This window comes from Callionymus lyra, chromosome 2 (genome assembly GCF_982586985.1).
Source record: "Callionymus lyra chromosome 2, fCalLyr1.hap1.1, whole genome shotgun sequence".
Taxonomy (NCBI): domain Eukaryota; kingdom Metazoa; phylum Chordata; class Actinopteri; order Syngnathiformes; family Callionymidae; genus Callionymus; species Callionymus lyra.
Genome location: NC_141819.1, coordinates 21,618,194 through 21,636,644, shown reverse-complemented (window position 1 = coordinate 21,636,644; position 18,451 = coordinate 21,618,194). Strand labels below are relative to the sequence as shown.

The following is an 18,451-nucleotide window of genomic DNA, read 5'->3' as shown; positions in this document are numbered from 1 at the left end:
TAGAGTGGAGTACTTTTTGGGATACAATATTTTTGATAGGCCAGTAGACTTAAATTGTCACTTTGACCGAACCGTTAACTTAAACAGTCTCATTAAGAACTTTCATTTGACCGGCAGCCCGAGGTCACCGACTACAAACTTAAACCCTTTATAACTGAAGAATGACATCATGCCAAAAGTTATCTCGTCCAGAAGGTCAAATTAAAAGCTTTATCTAAGACCAGTTCAACACAAAATTGAGAATTAGTCTCCTAGCACTGTTGTGATCAGGTATTCTCTCCATAATAAAAATGACATGTTTGTTTTGACAGTTTAAAAAAAACTTAAGTGCTGGACTTTAGACATGCCTGATCTAAATGATGTACTTCTTTATACACCCTCAAAAACAAACAAGAAATATTTAAGCGTGTATTTATTGCAAATCAATCTTTCATTTGAACTTTTAAATAAATAATCCAAGCCGTGCAAAGTACAGAACAAAAGTCTTTATCCATTCATATCCCAAACTTCTTCATTGAAATGGAATGTTGGCATCAAAGAAACCCCCAGCAGATCAACCAAAATAGTTTCTGATACTGATTCTTTAGGTTTCTAGGGAGGAGGAAGAACATGTCCGATAAAGTTTTAGACTTGGATCTGAGGTCTGAGCCTCTGGATGTGTGGCTATGACACGTGTGTCTTCTGATGATGTCTTCTGAGGTGATAGTTTCGAGAAAAGCTCTTCCCACACAGTTGGCATTTAAACATCCGTTGTCCCGTGTGAAGCATCTGGTGAGCTTTGAGGCTCTGATGGCGACTGAAGCACTTCCCGCACTCGGGGCAGCTCCACGGTCGTACGCCGGTGTGTTTGCGCTCGTGCCGCTTCAGATCCCCCGACTGCCGGAAGCTCTCTCCACAGTGTGTGCACAGGTACGGCTTCTCACCCGTGTGTGTTCGCAGGTGGACCCGGAGCTGGCCCGCCAGCGAGAAGGTCTTGGCGCAGTGAGGGCAGCAGTGAGGCTTCTCGCCCGTGTGGACGCGCTGGTGCTGCTTCAGACTGTAGTGGTTCGGGAAGCTCTTCCCGCAGTCCGAGCACAAGAACAAGAGCTTCCCGTGAGGGACGCAGGTGTGAAAGTTCACCTCCTCGGCCGACGCACACTTCTTTCCGCAGGTGGAACATGCGAAGCCGACTTCCTCCGCCAGACTGTCCGGCTCCGCCGTGGACTGAACCCTCTGGGAGTGGTGTCTCCGGATGTGCTTGTCCAGGTAGTTCTTCATGGTGAAGGAGAACTGACAGAAGGAGCAGGAGAAGAGTTCGGTGAAATGGTAATACTGTTTGCACTTGTTCATCTTCTGATGCTGCTTCAGGTTGACGGGCGATGAGAAGAACTTGCCACAAAGCTCACACTTGAAGGATTTGGAACCAGCGTGCTTCAACTGTTTGTGTCTCTTAAGAAAGCCAGACTTGGTGAAAGTCGCCTCACACTGTTCGCATTTATGTTTCTCCAGAGCGCAGCGGTGAGCTTTGAGGTCGTCCGGGTTCTCGAATGATTGCTCACAGTACTTGCAGCCATTTTCTTTAACGTTCCCTTCAACCAGATCAACGTTCTCCGCTTGGTCCTGGATGAAACATATATTTTTGACGGGCGTTTCTTTTCCTTTTGAAGCAATAAGCTTCGTGATGGCTGACATTTTCAACCAGGCCTTTTGTCGTCGAGGCCTCTGGAGTGGAAGATCTTGAACAGAGTTGGGCGTCTTGAAAGACTCCGGACGAAAGTCAGGATCGTTCCTGTCGGGCGACTGATCCGCTGGATCTTCAGTTTGACCTTCAGGCGAGTGGTTTTCATGATCTTGCTCTTGAAAACTTTCATCAGGACTCAACGCAACATCCGGTTCATCGGAGGACAAATGTTCTCTTTGGTGATGGTGCAGGTGCCGAGCCAAGTCGTGGTACTGGCTGAAACACCGTTGGCACTCGGTGCAAACGTACGGGCGAAGACCCCCGTGTACGCTTCTCTTATGTTTTCGAAGCGACGCATTGTTCGTGAAGTTCTTCCCACATTCTGAACAATCCATGGACAGCTCATCAAGCTGAACTTGAGCCTCATCTTCTCGACTCTCACTCACACCATCCCCAGTCGATACTATTGTGTCGTCCATTGTTGAGAGTTCCAAACTCGCGATCAAGCTTTCCTCCTCCCTCACGGTCTCTTTGGTTGACACGTTCTTCTCATGGATATGCTGATGTCGGATCAGACCCGACGCCTGACTGAAACTACGCCGACACTGCGGGCAGCAATAGGGACGTTTGTTGGAGTGAACACACAGCTTGTGCCTGTTCAGATGAGGTATTTGTTTAAACACCTTCCCGCAATCGGAGCAGGTTTTGGACGAGGCGGGGTCCACGGACGGTACAAGAAGAGGAGCCGTATGGTCGTCCATCTCCAGGGAAGGAGAGGAATTTGTTCGCTCTGGAGTTTCAAAGTTGGGTGTTGCACAATCTTCTCCAGGCTGTGTGTGGAGACGTTCACTGTGTCTGTGGAGGAAGGACTCTGCGGTGAAGGTCAGTTGACAGAGGGCGCACAGGAAGACCTGAGACTCCGCAGGGGGTTGCGACACTGAAATCGAGACAGAGGGCAAGAACGTTTAAATCAACGGCTCCCTTTGTTCGAGTTTTAAACGTCAGTATAAACATTATTCAGAGAGTAGCTTCACTGGAAGCTCAGATATGATGGTGTGCTTGAGATCAACTTTTGTTTTACTCGTAAATACTATAAGAAAAGTTTCCTTAAATAATCCCTTTAATCCTCAAATAAAAAGAAGGGTGTAAATATGATGGGGAACCCTTTAAAATACACAAGTAAAATTGTCATTATTTATATAACAACAAATAAACATACTGCATCTAAACAACTTTTTTTCTTATAATTTAGTTAAAGGGATTAAACAAAAAAGAAAAGAAAAAATGGATGGAACAAAAGGGAGATAATAAAGTCTTAAACCAAAGAACGTTAGCAAGTTACATTTAGAATCAAAAGGTAGTGAATACAAACAGTGTATTTTTTTTTCAGTGTAAAATTTCTCTGATCATTTTTTTTGTTTTACAGTGCCCTCATGAGGCCACATTGATAAGGTCAAATGGGCCGATTTAGGGTGTCTGGACCCCACTTTGCTAAAATCACGCACACTTAAATCACACTGGTAATTACCTAACATTTATTTATAAATAACAAAACTTTCCATTGGCTTTGAATCTTCAGCTAATGATCTTCTATTAAGTGTAAGGGTTCAACACAACATACATGTTTATGCTCGTCTCCAACAGTGACAAACAAACATAAATCAAAAAACTTACATGCCACACTCTGCTTCATGATCCAGCTCTGGGTCCAGGATTTGCTGAACCCGTCCTCTAGATTTCTGCTGGGCCAAACCAGCAGCTCATCTCCAGGCTCGATAGTACTACAGCAGTGGAAGAGGATGCTGCCCTTGTACTGGATCGCCAGCAGATTCGTCTCATCCCTGATGCGAGCTCGGTTCACATACCTGAGTATTGAAGGAATGTTTTTAAAAGCAAGAAGAAACTATTGACAAGTAAGAACACGTCAGATTAACTAACATTTAAACAAATGCTGAGGATGAAAACTGTACAAATAAAATGGCCTATGCTGGTCTGAAGTTCTAATAAATGCGTATATAGAAAATAAATGTACCTCATCCAGTTGGAGAATGATTCTGCAGTTGCATCAATATAGGAATAATCCTCCCCCCTGCCGCAGATCTGTCACAGAACAATACTATTTAAGACATCACGACATTAAGACAACATCACACAACATGAATAAACAGTTTCACCTCCCAGGAGAAGTTGCTGATCAACGCGGCCTCCACTGTGGTTGGTTCTCCTTCGTAAGGTCCGAAGTGCATACCCGGCGAAATGGCCGGGCCATGATTGATGACACCCACCCCTGCATTGGGAAGGCTAGACCTGCCCACCATTAGACCATTAGGAAGCGTGTGGAGCGACCTTTCAGGGGTGCCCATGGTTGTAGGGTAGTCCAGAATAAAAGAAGGGCCAGAGACTTTGGAAGGGTTGATTGGGTCCTGGAACACAACCAGACACTCTTCACACCCTAGAGAAAGATAAGGGTAGGTGGATAAGAAAACAAAGTTAATGGTTCAATTGAAATACATTCACAGTATAGGCTCTCATTCTTCCTACATAGATAGCTGTGTTGATCTATAACTACTTCAACATGTATTGAGATTTATACTTATCAATAAGAATTGATACATTAAAGGAACAATCATGGTTTAATTTTGCTTGAATGTATAGAATAACTTACAGAATCCATGTCCAGACTCTGTGTCGTCTCTCAGCAGTTTCTGGATCGGTGTTTCTGTGGTCTCTGGGATGTCTGGACAGTAAAACACATTGAAACATGTCTTAAATCATGACTTCAGCTGCAGTCACAACATACCTGTCGCCTGGATGCCATCCGTGGACAAACATTCCTCTATCAACACAACCTCCTCGGTGGATTCGACCCAGTCCACGGTGTGAGACGACATGAGAAGGAACTTTTCTGATGTTTGCTAAATACTTTTTATATAGCCGGGGAGCTAACGGTGGCGCTAGCTGCTTTCATTTCTTTACCAATAGAAAAACGCCAACACGTATTAAAACACATTATACACGTCAGAATATTAGATGCACACGCTGACCATTGAGAAGCTTTTTCTTGCTTCATGTACCTTCAAATATATGTAAGGAAAACGCAAACAAACAGGGGAGCCCGGACGCTCAACCGGAAATAGTATCCCTAACGTCACTTCCTTGGAAGGGTAAGAAAAAAAAATGGATTAAATAGATGTTGGTTTGAATTACTTTTATTTATTTAACGGTGTATGATAATGTTTATAAACGAATTATGGTTGAATTAACAGCTGCAAATAAATATATCACCAATAGTGAAAAGTCTGTTTTAGTTTATATTGTGTCGTGGGACCACCAAGGAATCGTCTGGCGCTGCTGGTGTAGTGGTAACATGCAAGATTCCCATTCTTGCGCTCCGGGTTCGATTCCCGGGCAGCGCATGCTTTTATTTTCCTGTTAAACGAAAGTAATTGATTGTCATTAATCAAGTATTTCATTTAATAAAGACACAATGTTCTTTATGACGTGTGATATATAAAACAATATATTATATGAAAAATATGAAAACAAATTTTCTTTTAGATTATTTGGATTTTTGGTCTGTTTAATATCATATAATGTAATATTTCATACATCACACGTCATAAACAACAATTATGTCTTTATTAAATTAAATACTTCTTGTGTACATGATTTGACAATTAAATACTTTCATAGATTTTTTTTAAATAAAAAACATTAATTTGCCTTACGATCCATACATTTTTTGTTGTTTATCTTTTTGTGATTAAAAGCAACATCCAACTACCTGGATGTAAAAAGCCTCCTCTTACAGCTTTGACAGAAGCAAATCCTTTAAATATGTATCTATTATTATTAATTAATTAATATTTTGATTCAAAATAAACTAACTACACAAATTTGTTTTTAAATCTTTTGATTTAATTTCTTTCTTCTGCATTTTGTGTATACGTTCTCTCCCCACTGCTTAATGAAGTTACTGTTTTTTTCTAGATTTAAGACTCAACCAAACACAGGTCATACAGGGTCCATGAGTTGAGGTGTGGGACGTTTTTCTATACTTGATGTCATAGTTCGGTAGCTTGTCGTATCACTCAAGTCATTTTATCTTAAGGGTTTACTATTAGCTGGTAGGGTGTCCTACTTTTTTACTCATCTTGTTCATATCTTCTGTTTTACAACTTAAAAAAAAAATGTTTTTGTTGTTTTGTTACAACAAATATACATTATTATGGGACAATATTTTGACTATTTAATCAAATGAGTTCATACATAAGAAACACAATATTTTGAATTCTGATAAGTGGCTAAAAGAATCAGAATCAGAACACTTTTATTTCCAATCCTTTTAAACACAACAGTGTTGTGGTATTACAGAATATAAGAAGTAAAATGATATCATTGAAATATAGATTTTTAAAATAAAATACAATAAATGAAAATAAAAAAGAGACATATCCATAAAATAACATTTTTATAAATAATTAATAAAAAATAAATACATGTTTAAATCTAATTAAACAATATTAAAGCTCCAGACAACAGACGGGTAGAAAGAGTTATTGAACCGGGCAGAGAGCGGGAGAGCAGTTTGTTGTGAGCGGAGTTTCGAACTCGACTCACTTTCTCTTTTCACTGCTTTGGTCGTTACCAGGGCAACAAAGCCCGCCCTCACCAAACTTTCCAGGGGTCTCAATCTCTGGAAGTTGTTCTCTGCTGAACACACAAGCGTCGGTTTAAACAGAGACACTGAACAACAAGACAATTCATGGAGATGATGTCATGAAAGTTTTTATGACTAATCAAAGGGAGGATTAAAGAAAGAAAAGCAGTGATTGATAAAGGGTGTAAGGAATCCATCTATAAAGGTTAGTGACAAGCCTTTGATGTAAATGCATTGATTGAAATGCTGTTTGCGAAGTTTCACACTTTTAATCAGGATTGCTAAAATCAAAAGAGATGCTCTAATCCAACATAGTGAAGAAGGAATAAGAGAAGAAAGGTAAATAATATCAACAAGTAAACAACGACCACCTGGAAAACTATTGCACCGAGGCAACCGAAGAATGAACCCAACGACAAAAACACGTTGAAAAAGAAAATAACTAAATCAGGGTCGTCCCCCCGGCCCTGGATGGATGGACCCATGTATCAATGATTGTTTAACAAAAGTCACTAAGGATCAAATCATTTCAACAAATACAAAAAAAATCTTGGACTCATCATCATCATCATCATGTCCTCCTTAAACTTTGTCGAGCACCTGAAAGTCACTACGAGCGAACCATGTGCCAACTGGTGTGGGATTTGTCCGTCCTGTGTCTTCCTGCCCAAAGACCCCGAAGCCCCCGAGGTTCTGTGGAAGCCCACGGACAAGTACAAGACCATGTTCTTGGTGGAGCTGCTACTGAAATGCGAAGACATAACCGCACTGGAGCGGGTCCAAACTCTGTTGTCGGTGATGTCGTGGTCGATGTTTAACTACGTGAGATCGGACCCGGTACCACCACCGCCGCCCGAACCCCTCGAGCAACCGCAACCCACCCCAGAAAAAGAAGCAGGCACTGTCATGGACAAAGGTGCGATTTGGGAGTGGTTCAGCAGCAGCGAGAGCTGGGTCCAGTCCCACTACATCTGTTGTCTTTTGTCATTTTGCGACGCGGAACGACTGCGGATGTTTGCAAATCTACTCGACATCCATCTGACCAGACTTCAACACGGCTTTCAGGCGGACGGTGAGACACAAAGAATCAACCCAGAAATGCTCAGAACAAATATCCCTTTTGTTTTGTCATTCCTCCATAGATCATGTTCCACTGGACGGCGATATTGACGACCCTGCACTGTTGGTCATCCCTGGATCCTCGGAGTCCATGTCTGGAGTTAGCCTGTACAAGGACATGATCACCTACCTGCCGGTGGATATCTCAAAACGGATCTTGGGTACGCCTACACACCAGAGAATCCAATGAAACGAGCTAATACTATACTATCTAACAGGTCTTCTGGACGATCATAACTTGAGAACTTGCCAGAAGGTCTCTCGACTGTGGAAGCAGTTGGCCAGTGAAGTCTTTGAAGAAAAAAGTTTCCGTCGAGGATTCCAGGAACAAGTGAGAGCAGTGATGGAGGTCAGTCAGATGAGTAATGGTGATTCGTATTTTGAGTCCAGGTAGTAAAAACGGCCTCTTTCAGAGATACAAAGGCATCCACTGGGTCAGTCCTACCTATGCAAAGATGGTGGAACTTCTTGTACCTGCCACTGAACAGGAAGAAGGCGTCACTTCACGTGGTGCTTACAAGGTCACATATATATCCAAAGTACATTACCACTCGTGTTAAATGTTGTTTAAAAAAATGTATTTCTGCTGTTCAGATCCGCTGTTTTGAAAATGCTTACGCCAACATGAAAACTAAAATTGTGCAAAGGGAGGAGCGCAACATTTACTGCGGCGGCTACTACACCACGGTCGTGCTGGACAAGTCCGTGTCTCTTGATTTAAAGTTGTGAAGGAGTGTGTTGTTTTTATTGTAAGTGTGTGTTTCTAGGGAAGACACCCACCGGGTGGTGGACTACAGGGGTCAGACCTACATGGCTTTGGGCTCCAAAGACTGTTCAGTACATCTGCTCTACGTCGGCACCAAGACCAAGTTTGTGGCAGCTTTAAAGGCACATGTTGGAAGCATTCGGGCAGTTCTGATATGTGAGGAGAAGGGTCTGATGATTTCTGGGAGCTGCGATACCTCCATCAGGTGAGTTTTCCTAAACATTCATTCATTCATTTTTTGTCACTTATTCTACTATGGGGATGGAGCTCGTCTGAGTTTAATTGGGCGAGGGGATTGCGATACATTCCTACAACATATGAAATGTAAAGATTTGTATTTGTTCTGAACGTAAAGCGTCAGAGCACTCAACATCCTTTCGTTTCTGAGGGGAAAAAAGGCTGAAATTGATGATTAGTAAAGAATATTGTTTAAGTGATAATGACATGATTTTACGGTATATTGAGTCTCAGGTATTTCTTGAAGTTGGCGAACAGATATGTAGCGCAGTAGTAGCATCCCAGGGAATAGGAGTAGAGCTCTTGGAAAATGTTAAGTTGTTTGGCTATCTCTCTAGATACAGTAAGTGGAGCGATGGATGATGAAATATTTGCCCTTCCAGCAGACACATAACTTAAAGGGGCACATTATAAAATGTAGAATTTTTTTTTTTTTTAATTATCAGGAATGATGGTTACATTTCTACAACACTGTTTACTCCACAATTGTTTACTACTCAACTCTACACAACTACAAAACTACTATGGACGCCCCGCTAAGAGAGTCTTTGAGTGCCATTTGACCAACAAAACCACTTTCCAACAGTGTTTTAATAATATGTACCGAAAGACTTTCTCAAGTTACCAGGAAGATAAAAACAGAAACTGACACAACAAGAACCTTTCTCTATTCTAAACAAATGGCCATGCTGGGTGTGGCAACGGAGGTTCCACAATGGAAATATTTTCAATCTCCTGGTCTTGAAAAGTGCTCTATAAATACTAATTACTTACTTACTTACTCACTTATTGCAGCTTTAATTAGGATGCACACAATAAACCTAACTCTAACCCTTACCCTAACCCTAACCCTAACTATTACCATAACTCTAACCCTTACCCTAACACTTACCCTAACTCTTACCCTAACCCTAACTTTTAACCTAACCCTAAGCCTAACCCTTACCCTTACCCTTACCCTAACCCTAACCCTTACCCTAACTCTTACCCTAACCCTAACCCTTCCTCTTCCCCTCTTACCCCAACTTTAACCCTTCCCCTAACTCTTCCCCTAACCGTTACTCTTCCCCTAACCCTAACCCTAACCCTAACCCTAACTCAGAGTCATGCACTGTTATGACATCTTTCAGTCTGATAACATGTTGTCCGCAGGTCCTGGAATTTGAGGACAGATCAGATTGTGAAGACGTTCTACAGTCACACTGGGAGCGTTAACTGTTTGGACCTCTATGAAAACAGACTTGTGTCAGGAGCCAAAGATTGTCAAGTCAAAGGTAAACTAGATCGGGTGTTGATGTTGAATTTTCTGACACACCCCTGTTTTTGCAGTATGGAATCTACAAACAGGCAAGCTTTTTCAGGATTTAAAATTCAAACATCCTGGATCCGTCCGTTGTGTGAAGATCCATGCGTCAACAATTTTCAGCGCATGCGACCGTGGACTTGTGAAAGTGTGGGATTTCGACTCGGCAACAGCGATCAGGGTAAGAATATTCGACACGTGTCCACAAATCAACCATGAAGTCCTGAATTAATGCTAAGAAAACGGGACCAGGTGATTAATGCCCACAAGAGCTCGGTGAGATGCCTGTTCTACGACGACTGGCACCTTCTGTCTGGAGACTTCAACGGTCAGCTGATGGTGTGGAGCGTCAACTGTGACGTCAAAGACTGTCTCATGACCTTCAACCATCCAAAGTAAGCATGAGCAGTGAAGGTTTAAAGTTTAACGATAAGGCGGAACTCTGAGGGCAGAATAAATACTGATGGTATCAAGGTATACTGAGTTGTTTTTGTTCCTGCAGGGAGGTGAAGGCTGTCACTCTGATATACCTCAGAGTCATCACCGGTTGTGTGGATGGAAAGATTCGAGTTTTCAACTTTCTCAACGGTGAATGTCTCAAGATAATCACTGCTGAAGTGGAGTCCAGCCGTATTCTGTCCGTTCATTTCAACGAAAGCAGGTACATATTATTCAAGTCAACAAGGTCCAAAATGCTCCCTGAGTACCAGTATAATGACAGAACCATCATTGAGCTCTATAGACCCGGGATCAAATGCACTTGATGCCAATTGCTAAGCATAAAACTGACAAATCTTAACAAAAGTCTTAATTTTAACCTGTGTTTTCGTCATATCTAGCATATTGGTCAACACTGCATCTCGGGTACGGCTGATCTTGTTCGGAAAAGTGTTCTGGGATCATGCCAAGCTTGGAGAAAAAGTCAAGAAGGACAATCAGACCATGGACGAGTCGTTTGATTCTAATACCGGCTCGGATTCGTCTTCCGAGACTTCACGCTCAACACAAGGTGAGTGGAGTTATTAGGTGGATTACTTAGTCCACACTTTGCCCTGTCCGAAAGTTTTTAGCAGACAGCCAGGATGGTAGTTAGCAGTCACAGTCTTTAATAAAAAACAAACTAATCTACAAAGAAGGCACAAGCTGGATAAAACGGAGCAAAAATACAAGGGAAGCAGGAGACTAGGGTAAGGCTGGAAATGGAACATGTGGGATCGTCAAACTAAAAGAGAGAAAGAAAGTAAAACACAAAGTGCACAAACGTCAGCATCATTCATTCATTCATTCATTCATTTTCTGCCACTTATTCCTTTATGGGGCTGACGGGCGAGCTGGAGCCTATCCCAGTCTTTGGGTGAGAGGCGGGGGATATAATTCTTAATAACTTCAAAAAAAAAATCAGCTGCAGTTCATCACATTCATACCTGTTAAGGCAACAGTTTAAAAGCTCATGTAGTGACTCAAAATGTTTATGAAACTGTCAAGTTCAAATTTTCTTCCACGACTCGTTCATCATCATCCTGAATTAGATGCAGTTTCTTTCTTCACTGCTGGAGGGATACAGTGAAGTTGTGTTGATGAAGAAATATAAATTGTTAATCGGAAGTAAACCACTAAAATACTTTACAATCATTCATCTATTTTGCAGAAACATTTTTGAGAAGATTTGACTTGGTAACCCCAGTTTAAATCCAAGATGTGGTCTTTATTATTGAGTGGTCAATAACATTTGAGTGTGTTCTTCCTGTCATCGAAGGCCATGGATCCACCAAGACCTCGACCAAGAAGGGAGCCGCTCATCATTCTAACACCAAAGCCAAATTTCAAGAACCCCTGGTCACCAAATCTCCCCAGGAACCAACCAAAGCTCACCACAAGGATAAATCCAGTAAGAAGCAGCAGAAGACTGCTTCGAGTCCACACTCAGGCTCCAGGAAAAGTGAGTCCAAAGGTAACAAAGAAGGCAAAGATAAGACCAAAAGTAAAGTGGAAGAAGATCAGAAAGCAGTTTAAGGGATCTAAGTGACAAAGTTCCTTCGCACAGGCTCTCTTTCCTTTTACTTCTTTATTGTTGAATTAAATCAGCTTCTGTGTTAAGTTGTACTTGTCCTAGTTGGCCACTAGAGGGCATTAGTGATCTTCAAGGCTGGTTAGTAGGTTCTCAAACCACAAGAGGATTTAAATTAGCCAACCTTGAAATTAAGCCCAAAGCTTCTGGAAAGTAAGAGAATTAAAACAAGTTTAAGTCTGTTTGTGTGGTTTTGGTTTCTATGTTGGTCAACAACCATGTTTCTTCTTCCATCACAAAGCTAACCCTGCGTCGTAGCTTCAAACCACGCAGGCTCTTTGATCCAGATCACAAGTGTCGTGCTTGGACGGGACCTCTCACCCCGCCACCTGCCCTCAGGTCCTGGTGCCTTCAGGGCATCATTAGGGGGCGTCGAGGTGGAGAATCAGGAAAGGGGAGCTCCCTTTGCTCTGACGACAGCTGGGAACTTGTGAATAACAAAAGGCCTCTAAAGGAAACCCCAATGATAAGACGTCCCACTCTGGAGATTCTGCTCCGTTGAAATTTGATTTGGTCTTCAGAGGGTCACGTGACGTCAAGAGATGCTGGTGGAAGCACCATTGAGCTTCAACAGGCAGCAGAACTGCCGCCCCCTTTCCCTTTGATCAGATATAGAGGCCCTTGTCCTGAGCTCCAGGGGGGATAACAGGCGTAAAAGTAGGAAAAGAGAAAGTCCTCTCAAATTCTCTTGGACCTTCTGCTCCTTTCAGTGGACCCTCAGAGACCGGGCATGCAGGTTTAATTATGCATAAGCAAACCCCCTTCAGAAATGACAGTTGACCCTCATACCGGGGAGTTGAGGTGACTGACAAAAGACGTCTTAGACTGACCTGAATGACCTCCCTAGCGACCCCCCCCCCACCCCCGGTCTCCAGAGGTAAGTATTTGCATCATTTGTCAAATTAATTTTTGCAGCCTTGGTCATGCCTTGTCAACATGAGGTAGAACGCTGGAGCTGGGACACACACGCCAGGCTTGTAAATGTGATCCTCCAAATCATGATCCACTCACAGATTTGCATGAGAGTCAGACGGGTAGACTTGCCCGGGAGCTACTTAGGACTTTTCTTTTAGGAAGGTTTTTATATATTTAAACACACCTTAATCATGTATTTTAACACTTAGGGTTCATTACTTGTTTAATCAGTATGCAGAATTATAATGTGTCAATTTAAAATAAAAATAAAAATGTGATATACTATTGAAACAAGGTTTGCATTAAAAGAAAAGAGTGGAGCTTTCATGTTTTAGAAGGGTTGACTTTCTCAAATGCAAATGAAATCATTCCAGAGATCATTCATGTCCTCATTGTTAACCTTATGAACAGGGGATACGTTTAGCAAAAACAAAAACCCATAAATAAATAATATTCGACATAAAAAACATAAACATTTAAATGCAGTTACAGTTCACTGACTATGTTAGGGTCCAACGTTTGTTAACCAGAACAACAGCACTTGCTTCTGCAGTGGTCAGTGGCCATCAGGGGAAGGGACCAAAGTTGTTGCGATATCGTCATTTTATACTGCAGTGTACACATGAACCACTAGAGGGCGGGCTATTACTGTGTTATATCTATTAGTGACTTAGACGAATTCGATTTTCTTTGTGATTGAAAAAAAAAAAAAAGTTAAATCGCTTAGACAGTCTTGCATAATTTGTCTTTATATTACAAAAAAAACAATAATACGACGAGAATATTTATGGAAATATATTACCTCCTTTTTTCAAGGGTATACATACAATTTGTTAATAGTGGCATATGATTATTTAATGAGTTCCAATAAAGTGTAAATTTTGATACATTAAGATGATTATAGTCTTTTATTTCTCATTAGTTTAGATTAAACCTAAATGATAATAAACAAAAATGAGGTCAGAAACAACATTAAGCTACTCTTCACCTTACTTATGTTCAAAATAAACTGGATTGTATAATAAAAATTGACAAAACGTCAACATCAGGGATCATCGTTTCTCTTCCCTTTAACATAAATATTCTCAGGATAAAGGTCGACTGTGCAAGACACACAAACCAATAGTCAAAGTTGTATTTTTCCATCCATTCTAAAATCTTCTTGATGTGACAAACAAAAAACATGTGTTTTTAAAAATTATAGAATTTAATTCTAGAATTTCAGCCAGACTATCTGCATATTACTTTAAATGTGGAAGAAGGATGTGGGATTTGTGACCACATGTTTAGTTTATTCATGTAATAAAATGATTGATATTGTTAAAAAAAAATAAGTTCACATTGCCTTATAAATAGTCGATCACCCATCTAATGGAATAAGAGCAGATTCCATGACTACAACAACTGCTCTACACACACACACACACACACACACACACATGATACTACACAAGAAGTCAGGATTGGCAGTCGGCAGGTTTTATCCTTCCAGAGTGTACGAGCAGCACACTCGTGGCCACATCACAAACACATCTCTCCTGCCGATCGCAGGCGTATGAAGGAAGCACACATGTTTTAAATCATCCCAATTTAGTGAAAGTGCACAGCTGCGAACAAATCTAAATGAACTTTCATTTAGCGTAACTGTGGAGAAACGCTCCCGTGGAAATATCTGAGTTGAAATCCTCCATTTTATGATGTAATGAATCCTATTAGCTACTCTTTATGCCTTCAACCCCCCTTTAAACGTAAACTATTGGCAACAGTTCACGATGAAAAACATTTAAAAGTATATATTAGTAACAACAAAGTACTCTGTAGGTAAGTAAACAATTGCATTTTAAAGGTTTTTACAATAATTGAACAAGTGGCTCAAGCTAACAGTAGAATAAAATCCTCATTAAAAAAATATTAATTGTTAAAAATATCCACTCGAACTCAGAAGAATTGTATTAAAACGGTGAATTTTGAACATTTCATAGGAAACGTTTCAATCACAAATTTAGCTGTAATGCTAAAGTTTAGCTTCCCAAACATGACAACTGACGTTAAACAACAAAACCACCATGAAACCACTTGTTGCTATCGTTTGCTTCTACATTTATCCTGCGGCCTAAATACATCCTCGTCAAACGTTACGGTTCAATCCGGACGACAGAGTATTTTGACATTTAGACACATACACAGTAGTGAAAACAATACTGAGACGAGATAATGATTTGTTTAAAGGAGGACATTCGTAGATTTTAAAGCACATTCAAGAAGTTATGCCTCTTTATATGGAAATGCTTTTCTTTACAACTTGCATATTTTACAAGATTATACTTATTTTGTTACTGTTAGGAGTAACAGATGTGGAATAAACTAAAAATGTGTTTCAAATCATTGTCGTTGTCCTTTTTTCATTCACGAAGCCGTGAGTTCTTCTATTCGTATTTGATGTAATTGTTTCATTTTGAACATTCCTGACTCTCAGTAGAATTCATCTGCTGTTATTTCAACGTCCTCTACATCACACAAATCTGTCTGGACGACCCGCCGGCAGAGTCTGCGAGTGTCATGTGACCAACAAACTGTTTTACATCAGTGGGTCAAAGACAGTGTTTTCATATGAAGTTTTTGAAGTCGAGAAACTTACACAACAAAAGCATTTGCCATGTTGGCAGTTACACTATTCTTACACAAGGGGGAGCCAAAAACAATATGTTACATCTTATGTATTGCTGCTTTAACAGGGTGGTAAAGGGAAAGGAGGGCTTAAGGCAGGTAGCACCCTTGATAGGTCACTATTCATGGCACATATACACAACCAGTCACACCAACAAATACACAAACTCAAATACTGACTTGACTTTAGATCAAATACATACATCAGTGTCTCAACTGTTTTTAAAAGACATGACAGCATACACTGTTGCCATGAACTGTGATCTTAAGGGCTAAAACCGCAAAGAGCAACATTTAAACTCTATAAAAGAGTCAATGAGTCATTCCAGAATCTATCTCAACGCAGTGATCTGCCATAAATTAACAAGAACCCGCGGCAGATCCAGTTGGCATCGCCTGTATAAACAGCACGCTGGCTGAAGAAACGTATTCTGTGGCAAACGTAACATCCTGGGTTCCACTGAGTGCCGTGTTGGAAGTCAGAGCGAAGGCCACATCTGGGATCACCGGGAGATATGGAGATAAATCCACGCATAAGAATGTTTTTATTCTGATTCCATACTGGACTTTTTTCAGTGGATGTTTGGAAAAGTTGAGCGGCATGAAGACGTGACTGATCCGATTCGAACGCCCTGACTGTGGCCATGACAGTTGCAGAAATCTGATCTGAGGCTCTGAAGTTCTACCCACATGAGTGGACTGATATTTGGTATTTGTGCCAGGATTTTAATTATTTTCCAAATAATTCCAGAACAAAAACGTTCAAAAAAAGTTCATTAGGTTAGGTTAGGTAGAACTTTCTATTAACAACAGTGGAACTTCTTATACTCCTCTCGCCATGGTGGTCGTCCTGCTACTGAACTTCTTCTTCAATTCTTCAAACAGAACTATAGTCTTCTTTTGGAGAAAAAAGGTTTACGTCTGACTCAGCTCACTTTTTGCTGTAAAACACTTACATTCTTGATCATGTAAAACACCTTTGTTGCCTCAGTTTAGAATAAATTGTTAAAATAATTGAGATGATTTACTGACTCTGACATCATCAGAAGAGGAAATCATTATAGCAGTGAACTAATCAGTTTTTTTGTTGTTGTTTGTTGATTTTAACATTAAAAAAGACAAAAGAAAATAAGCTCTAGTATGATGAAACAAGACAAAGAATATAAATCTGGGTAATTTACTAGAAATGGGAAGAAAGACTTAATGGACTTACTGTAACAAAGATAGTTAATATTTAATATTTTACAATTTTAATAACAAAAATGGCTTTGACAGAAACATCAATTGTTTTTGGAAAACATAATTCAATATAAAGATAGTTTAAATTCAAGATATTCTTGAAACTTTTGGTTTGAGGCCTACGGGTCACCTTGACCCAAAGACAACACTAAATAATTGTCATTTGCATTATACTACGTTCATAAGTCCGTCCAATAATACACACATGACCAACGATGGGTGTTGATCTGAACATTGCTGCTATAAAAGATATTAGAACTTACCCTTTGAATTTGAAGATGTCGTGAGTTGGTTCAACAGAACTTACAATAACAACGCCATGCTTATTTGGGGGAATAACTATGTACTGAGATCCTTTCATTGATCTTAACAAATGTTGTGAAATAGGGATATTCTGAAAAACATTCAACCAGAAAATGCTTTTCCAATTTCTGTTTCTAATTATGACTGTTCCTCCCTTCATCATTTTTCTTGTTAAACAGATAATATGTAAGAATCAATGTCCAATAACGTGGTGAAACAAATGAGGTCAGTGATGACGACGCTGACGTTCAGGCGACAGCAGCACTTACACTCTTATTACACAAAGTTACACTCTTATTACACAAACACCACTTGAATGATGGAGAAGGTGTTGACGGAGCTGCGGGTCATGAACTTGTAGTGTATATAATTGTCTCAAACGCCCTGAAAGGGCTTTAAAATAATATTTTAGGACGCAAGAAAAAATAAGGAAAGAATAACCGCAGTATATGGTTGAGGCTGAAGATGTATGGGTTCATTAGGACTTTGTTGTTTTATTGCTCAGATCACATGACATGTCTCGAATTCCCTTGTCTGAGGGAGCTGAGATTCTTTTGTTGCTTCCCTATTAGCTCATAAAATAGAAAAATTCGACAGATCCCTTTGCTTTACCGCTAGGTACGTCCACCCCATGCGTCTTTCAAACATCACACGTATTTAAGCTAGTACAAGGCACTAGGGAAGGGATCAGATCCCATTGAAAAATACCCCAAACTTATGGCCGAGTATCTCTTTAGGGCAACTTTGAGGGTCATAGCTAAATGGAATTGGGTGTGTAATGGTGCCTTGAGAAGAGGTTCTCGCATTAACCAAGAATCTGCAACGAAAGAACAAAGAATTTTCTCACGCTTAACATTCACTTGGACCTTATGCTTGACTCTTATGAGATCATTTGAGTCATAGAGTGTTGAATTTTACTTTAATAATTAGTTAGTTATTCAAGTGATTATTTGAAATGTCTGCTGAATCTCAATGAAAAAAAAAAAAGACCATACGTCAAAGGCTGGTGGTCCATAAAATTATTGCCAATTGATCTGCGGTACAAAATAGAATGGAGTGTCTGCTCTTAATAACTATATGCCACACAATAATGCAGGTGATCACAATAACCGGCTAGACAATATACTGACATTTAAGATAATGTGAAAATAAATGTATACAAATGACTTTATAAAATCACATACTAGGCCGTGTACAACTACTTGACTTGTCTTGTTTGACAGGGGTCAATTAAATGTTTGTACAGGTTGTATAAATAATAAATGTATTTTTTTTCTCTCAACGATATTGTCCACGCTACCAGAAGAAGCCTCGGCAATAAAACAGTTTACGATCAGCCCTCGTCGAGACCCCACCGCTGACTCAGCAGCTTAATATGGAGGTCCGTAATGAGCTGCCTTTTTCCTGCCTTACTGGAACACAGTAGCACCAGCAGCAGGTTAGCGGGTCTTTATTAAAGTCAAACCACCAGACAGAGGAGGAGGATGAGACCCCCACCGACCTCTCTCCACACA

General features: G+C 40.4%; 2 protein-coding genes and 1 non-coding gene across 3 annotated transcripts; 2 read left to right on the top strand and 1 right to left on the bottom strand.

Moving 5' to 3' along the window:
* Nucleotides 1-395: 395 nt before the first annotated feature.
* On the bottom strand, nucleotides 396-4,777 carry LOC148085929 (histone-lysine N-methyltransferase PRDM9-like). The gene is made up of 6 exons (XM_087784069.1): nucleotides 4,461-4,777; nucleotides 4,326-4,397; nucleotides 3,835-4,112; nucleotides 3,693-3,760; nucleotides 3,335-3,525; nucleotides 396-2,597 (listed from the first exon to the last, which is right to left on the bottom strand). The coding sequence occupies exons 1-6, from the start codon at nucleotides 4,549-4,551 to the stop codon at nucleotides 664-666; spliced, it is 2,634 nt and encodes an 877-aa protein (XP_087640195.1). The 5' UTR covers nucleotides 4,552-4,777; the 3' UTR covers nucleotides 396-663.
* Nucleotides 4,778-5,005: 228 nt separating this feature from the next.
* trnag-ccc (transfer RNA glycine (anticodon CCC)) lies at nucleotides 5,006-5,076 on the top strand. The gene has a single exon. It is a non-coding gene; the product is annotated as a tRNA-Gly (tRNA).
* A 1,805-nt stretch (nucleotides 5,077-6,881) lies between these two features.
* Nucleotides 6,882-11,841, top strand: fbxw10 (F-box and WD repeat domain containing 10). Its single transcript, XM_087782808.1, has 12 exons — nucleotides 6,882-7,392; nucleotides 7,463-7,600; nucleotides 7,658-7,788; nucleotides 7,853-7,978; nucleotides 8,034-8,140; nucleotides 8,207-8,410; nucleotides 9,595-9,716; nucleotides 9,772-9,926; nucleotides 9,998-10,140; nucleotides 10,248-10,406; nucleotides 10,585-10,754; nucleotides 11,502-11,841. The coding sequence occupies exons 1-12, from the start codon at nucleotides 6,894-6,896 to the stop codon at nucleotides 11,756-11,758; spliced, it is 2,211 nt and encodes a 736-aa protein (XP_087638934.1). The 5' UTR covers nucleotides 6,882-6,893; the 3' UTR covers nucleotides 11,759-11,841.
* The last annotated feature ends 6,610 nt before the right edge of the window (nucleotides 11,842-18,451 follow it).

Bases quoted from the DNA above. Each gene is read 5' to 3' on its own strand.
- LOC148085929 (XM_087784069.1), bottom strand. From the start codon at position 4,551: ATGTCGTCTCACACCGTGGACTGGGTCGAATCCACCGAGGAGGTTGTG. The intron at 4,113-4,325 runs GTAAGTTATTCT...ATCTTTCTCTAG, and splicing joins AGAGTCTGGACATGGATTCT to GGTGTGAAGAGTGTCTGGTT. The intron at 3,526-3,692 runs GTACATTTATTT...TTCAATACTCAG, and splicing joins TCATTCTCCAACTGGATGAG to GTATGTGAACCGAGCTCGCA.
- fbxw10 (XM_087782808.1), top strand. From the start codon at position 6,894: ATGTCCTCCTTAAACTTTGTCGAGCACCTGAAAGTCACTACGAGCGAA. The intron at 7,601-7,657 runs GTACGCCTACAC...ACTATCTAACAG, and splicing joins TATCTCAAAACGGATCTTGG to GTCTTCTGGACGATCATAAC. The intron at 8,411-9,594 runs GTGAGTTTTCCT...TGTTGTCCGCAG, and splicing joins AGCTGCGATACCTCCATCAG to GTCCTGGAATTTGAGGACAG.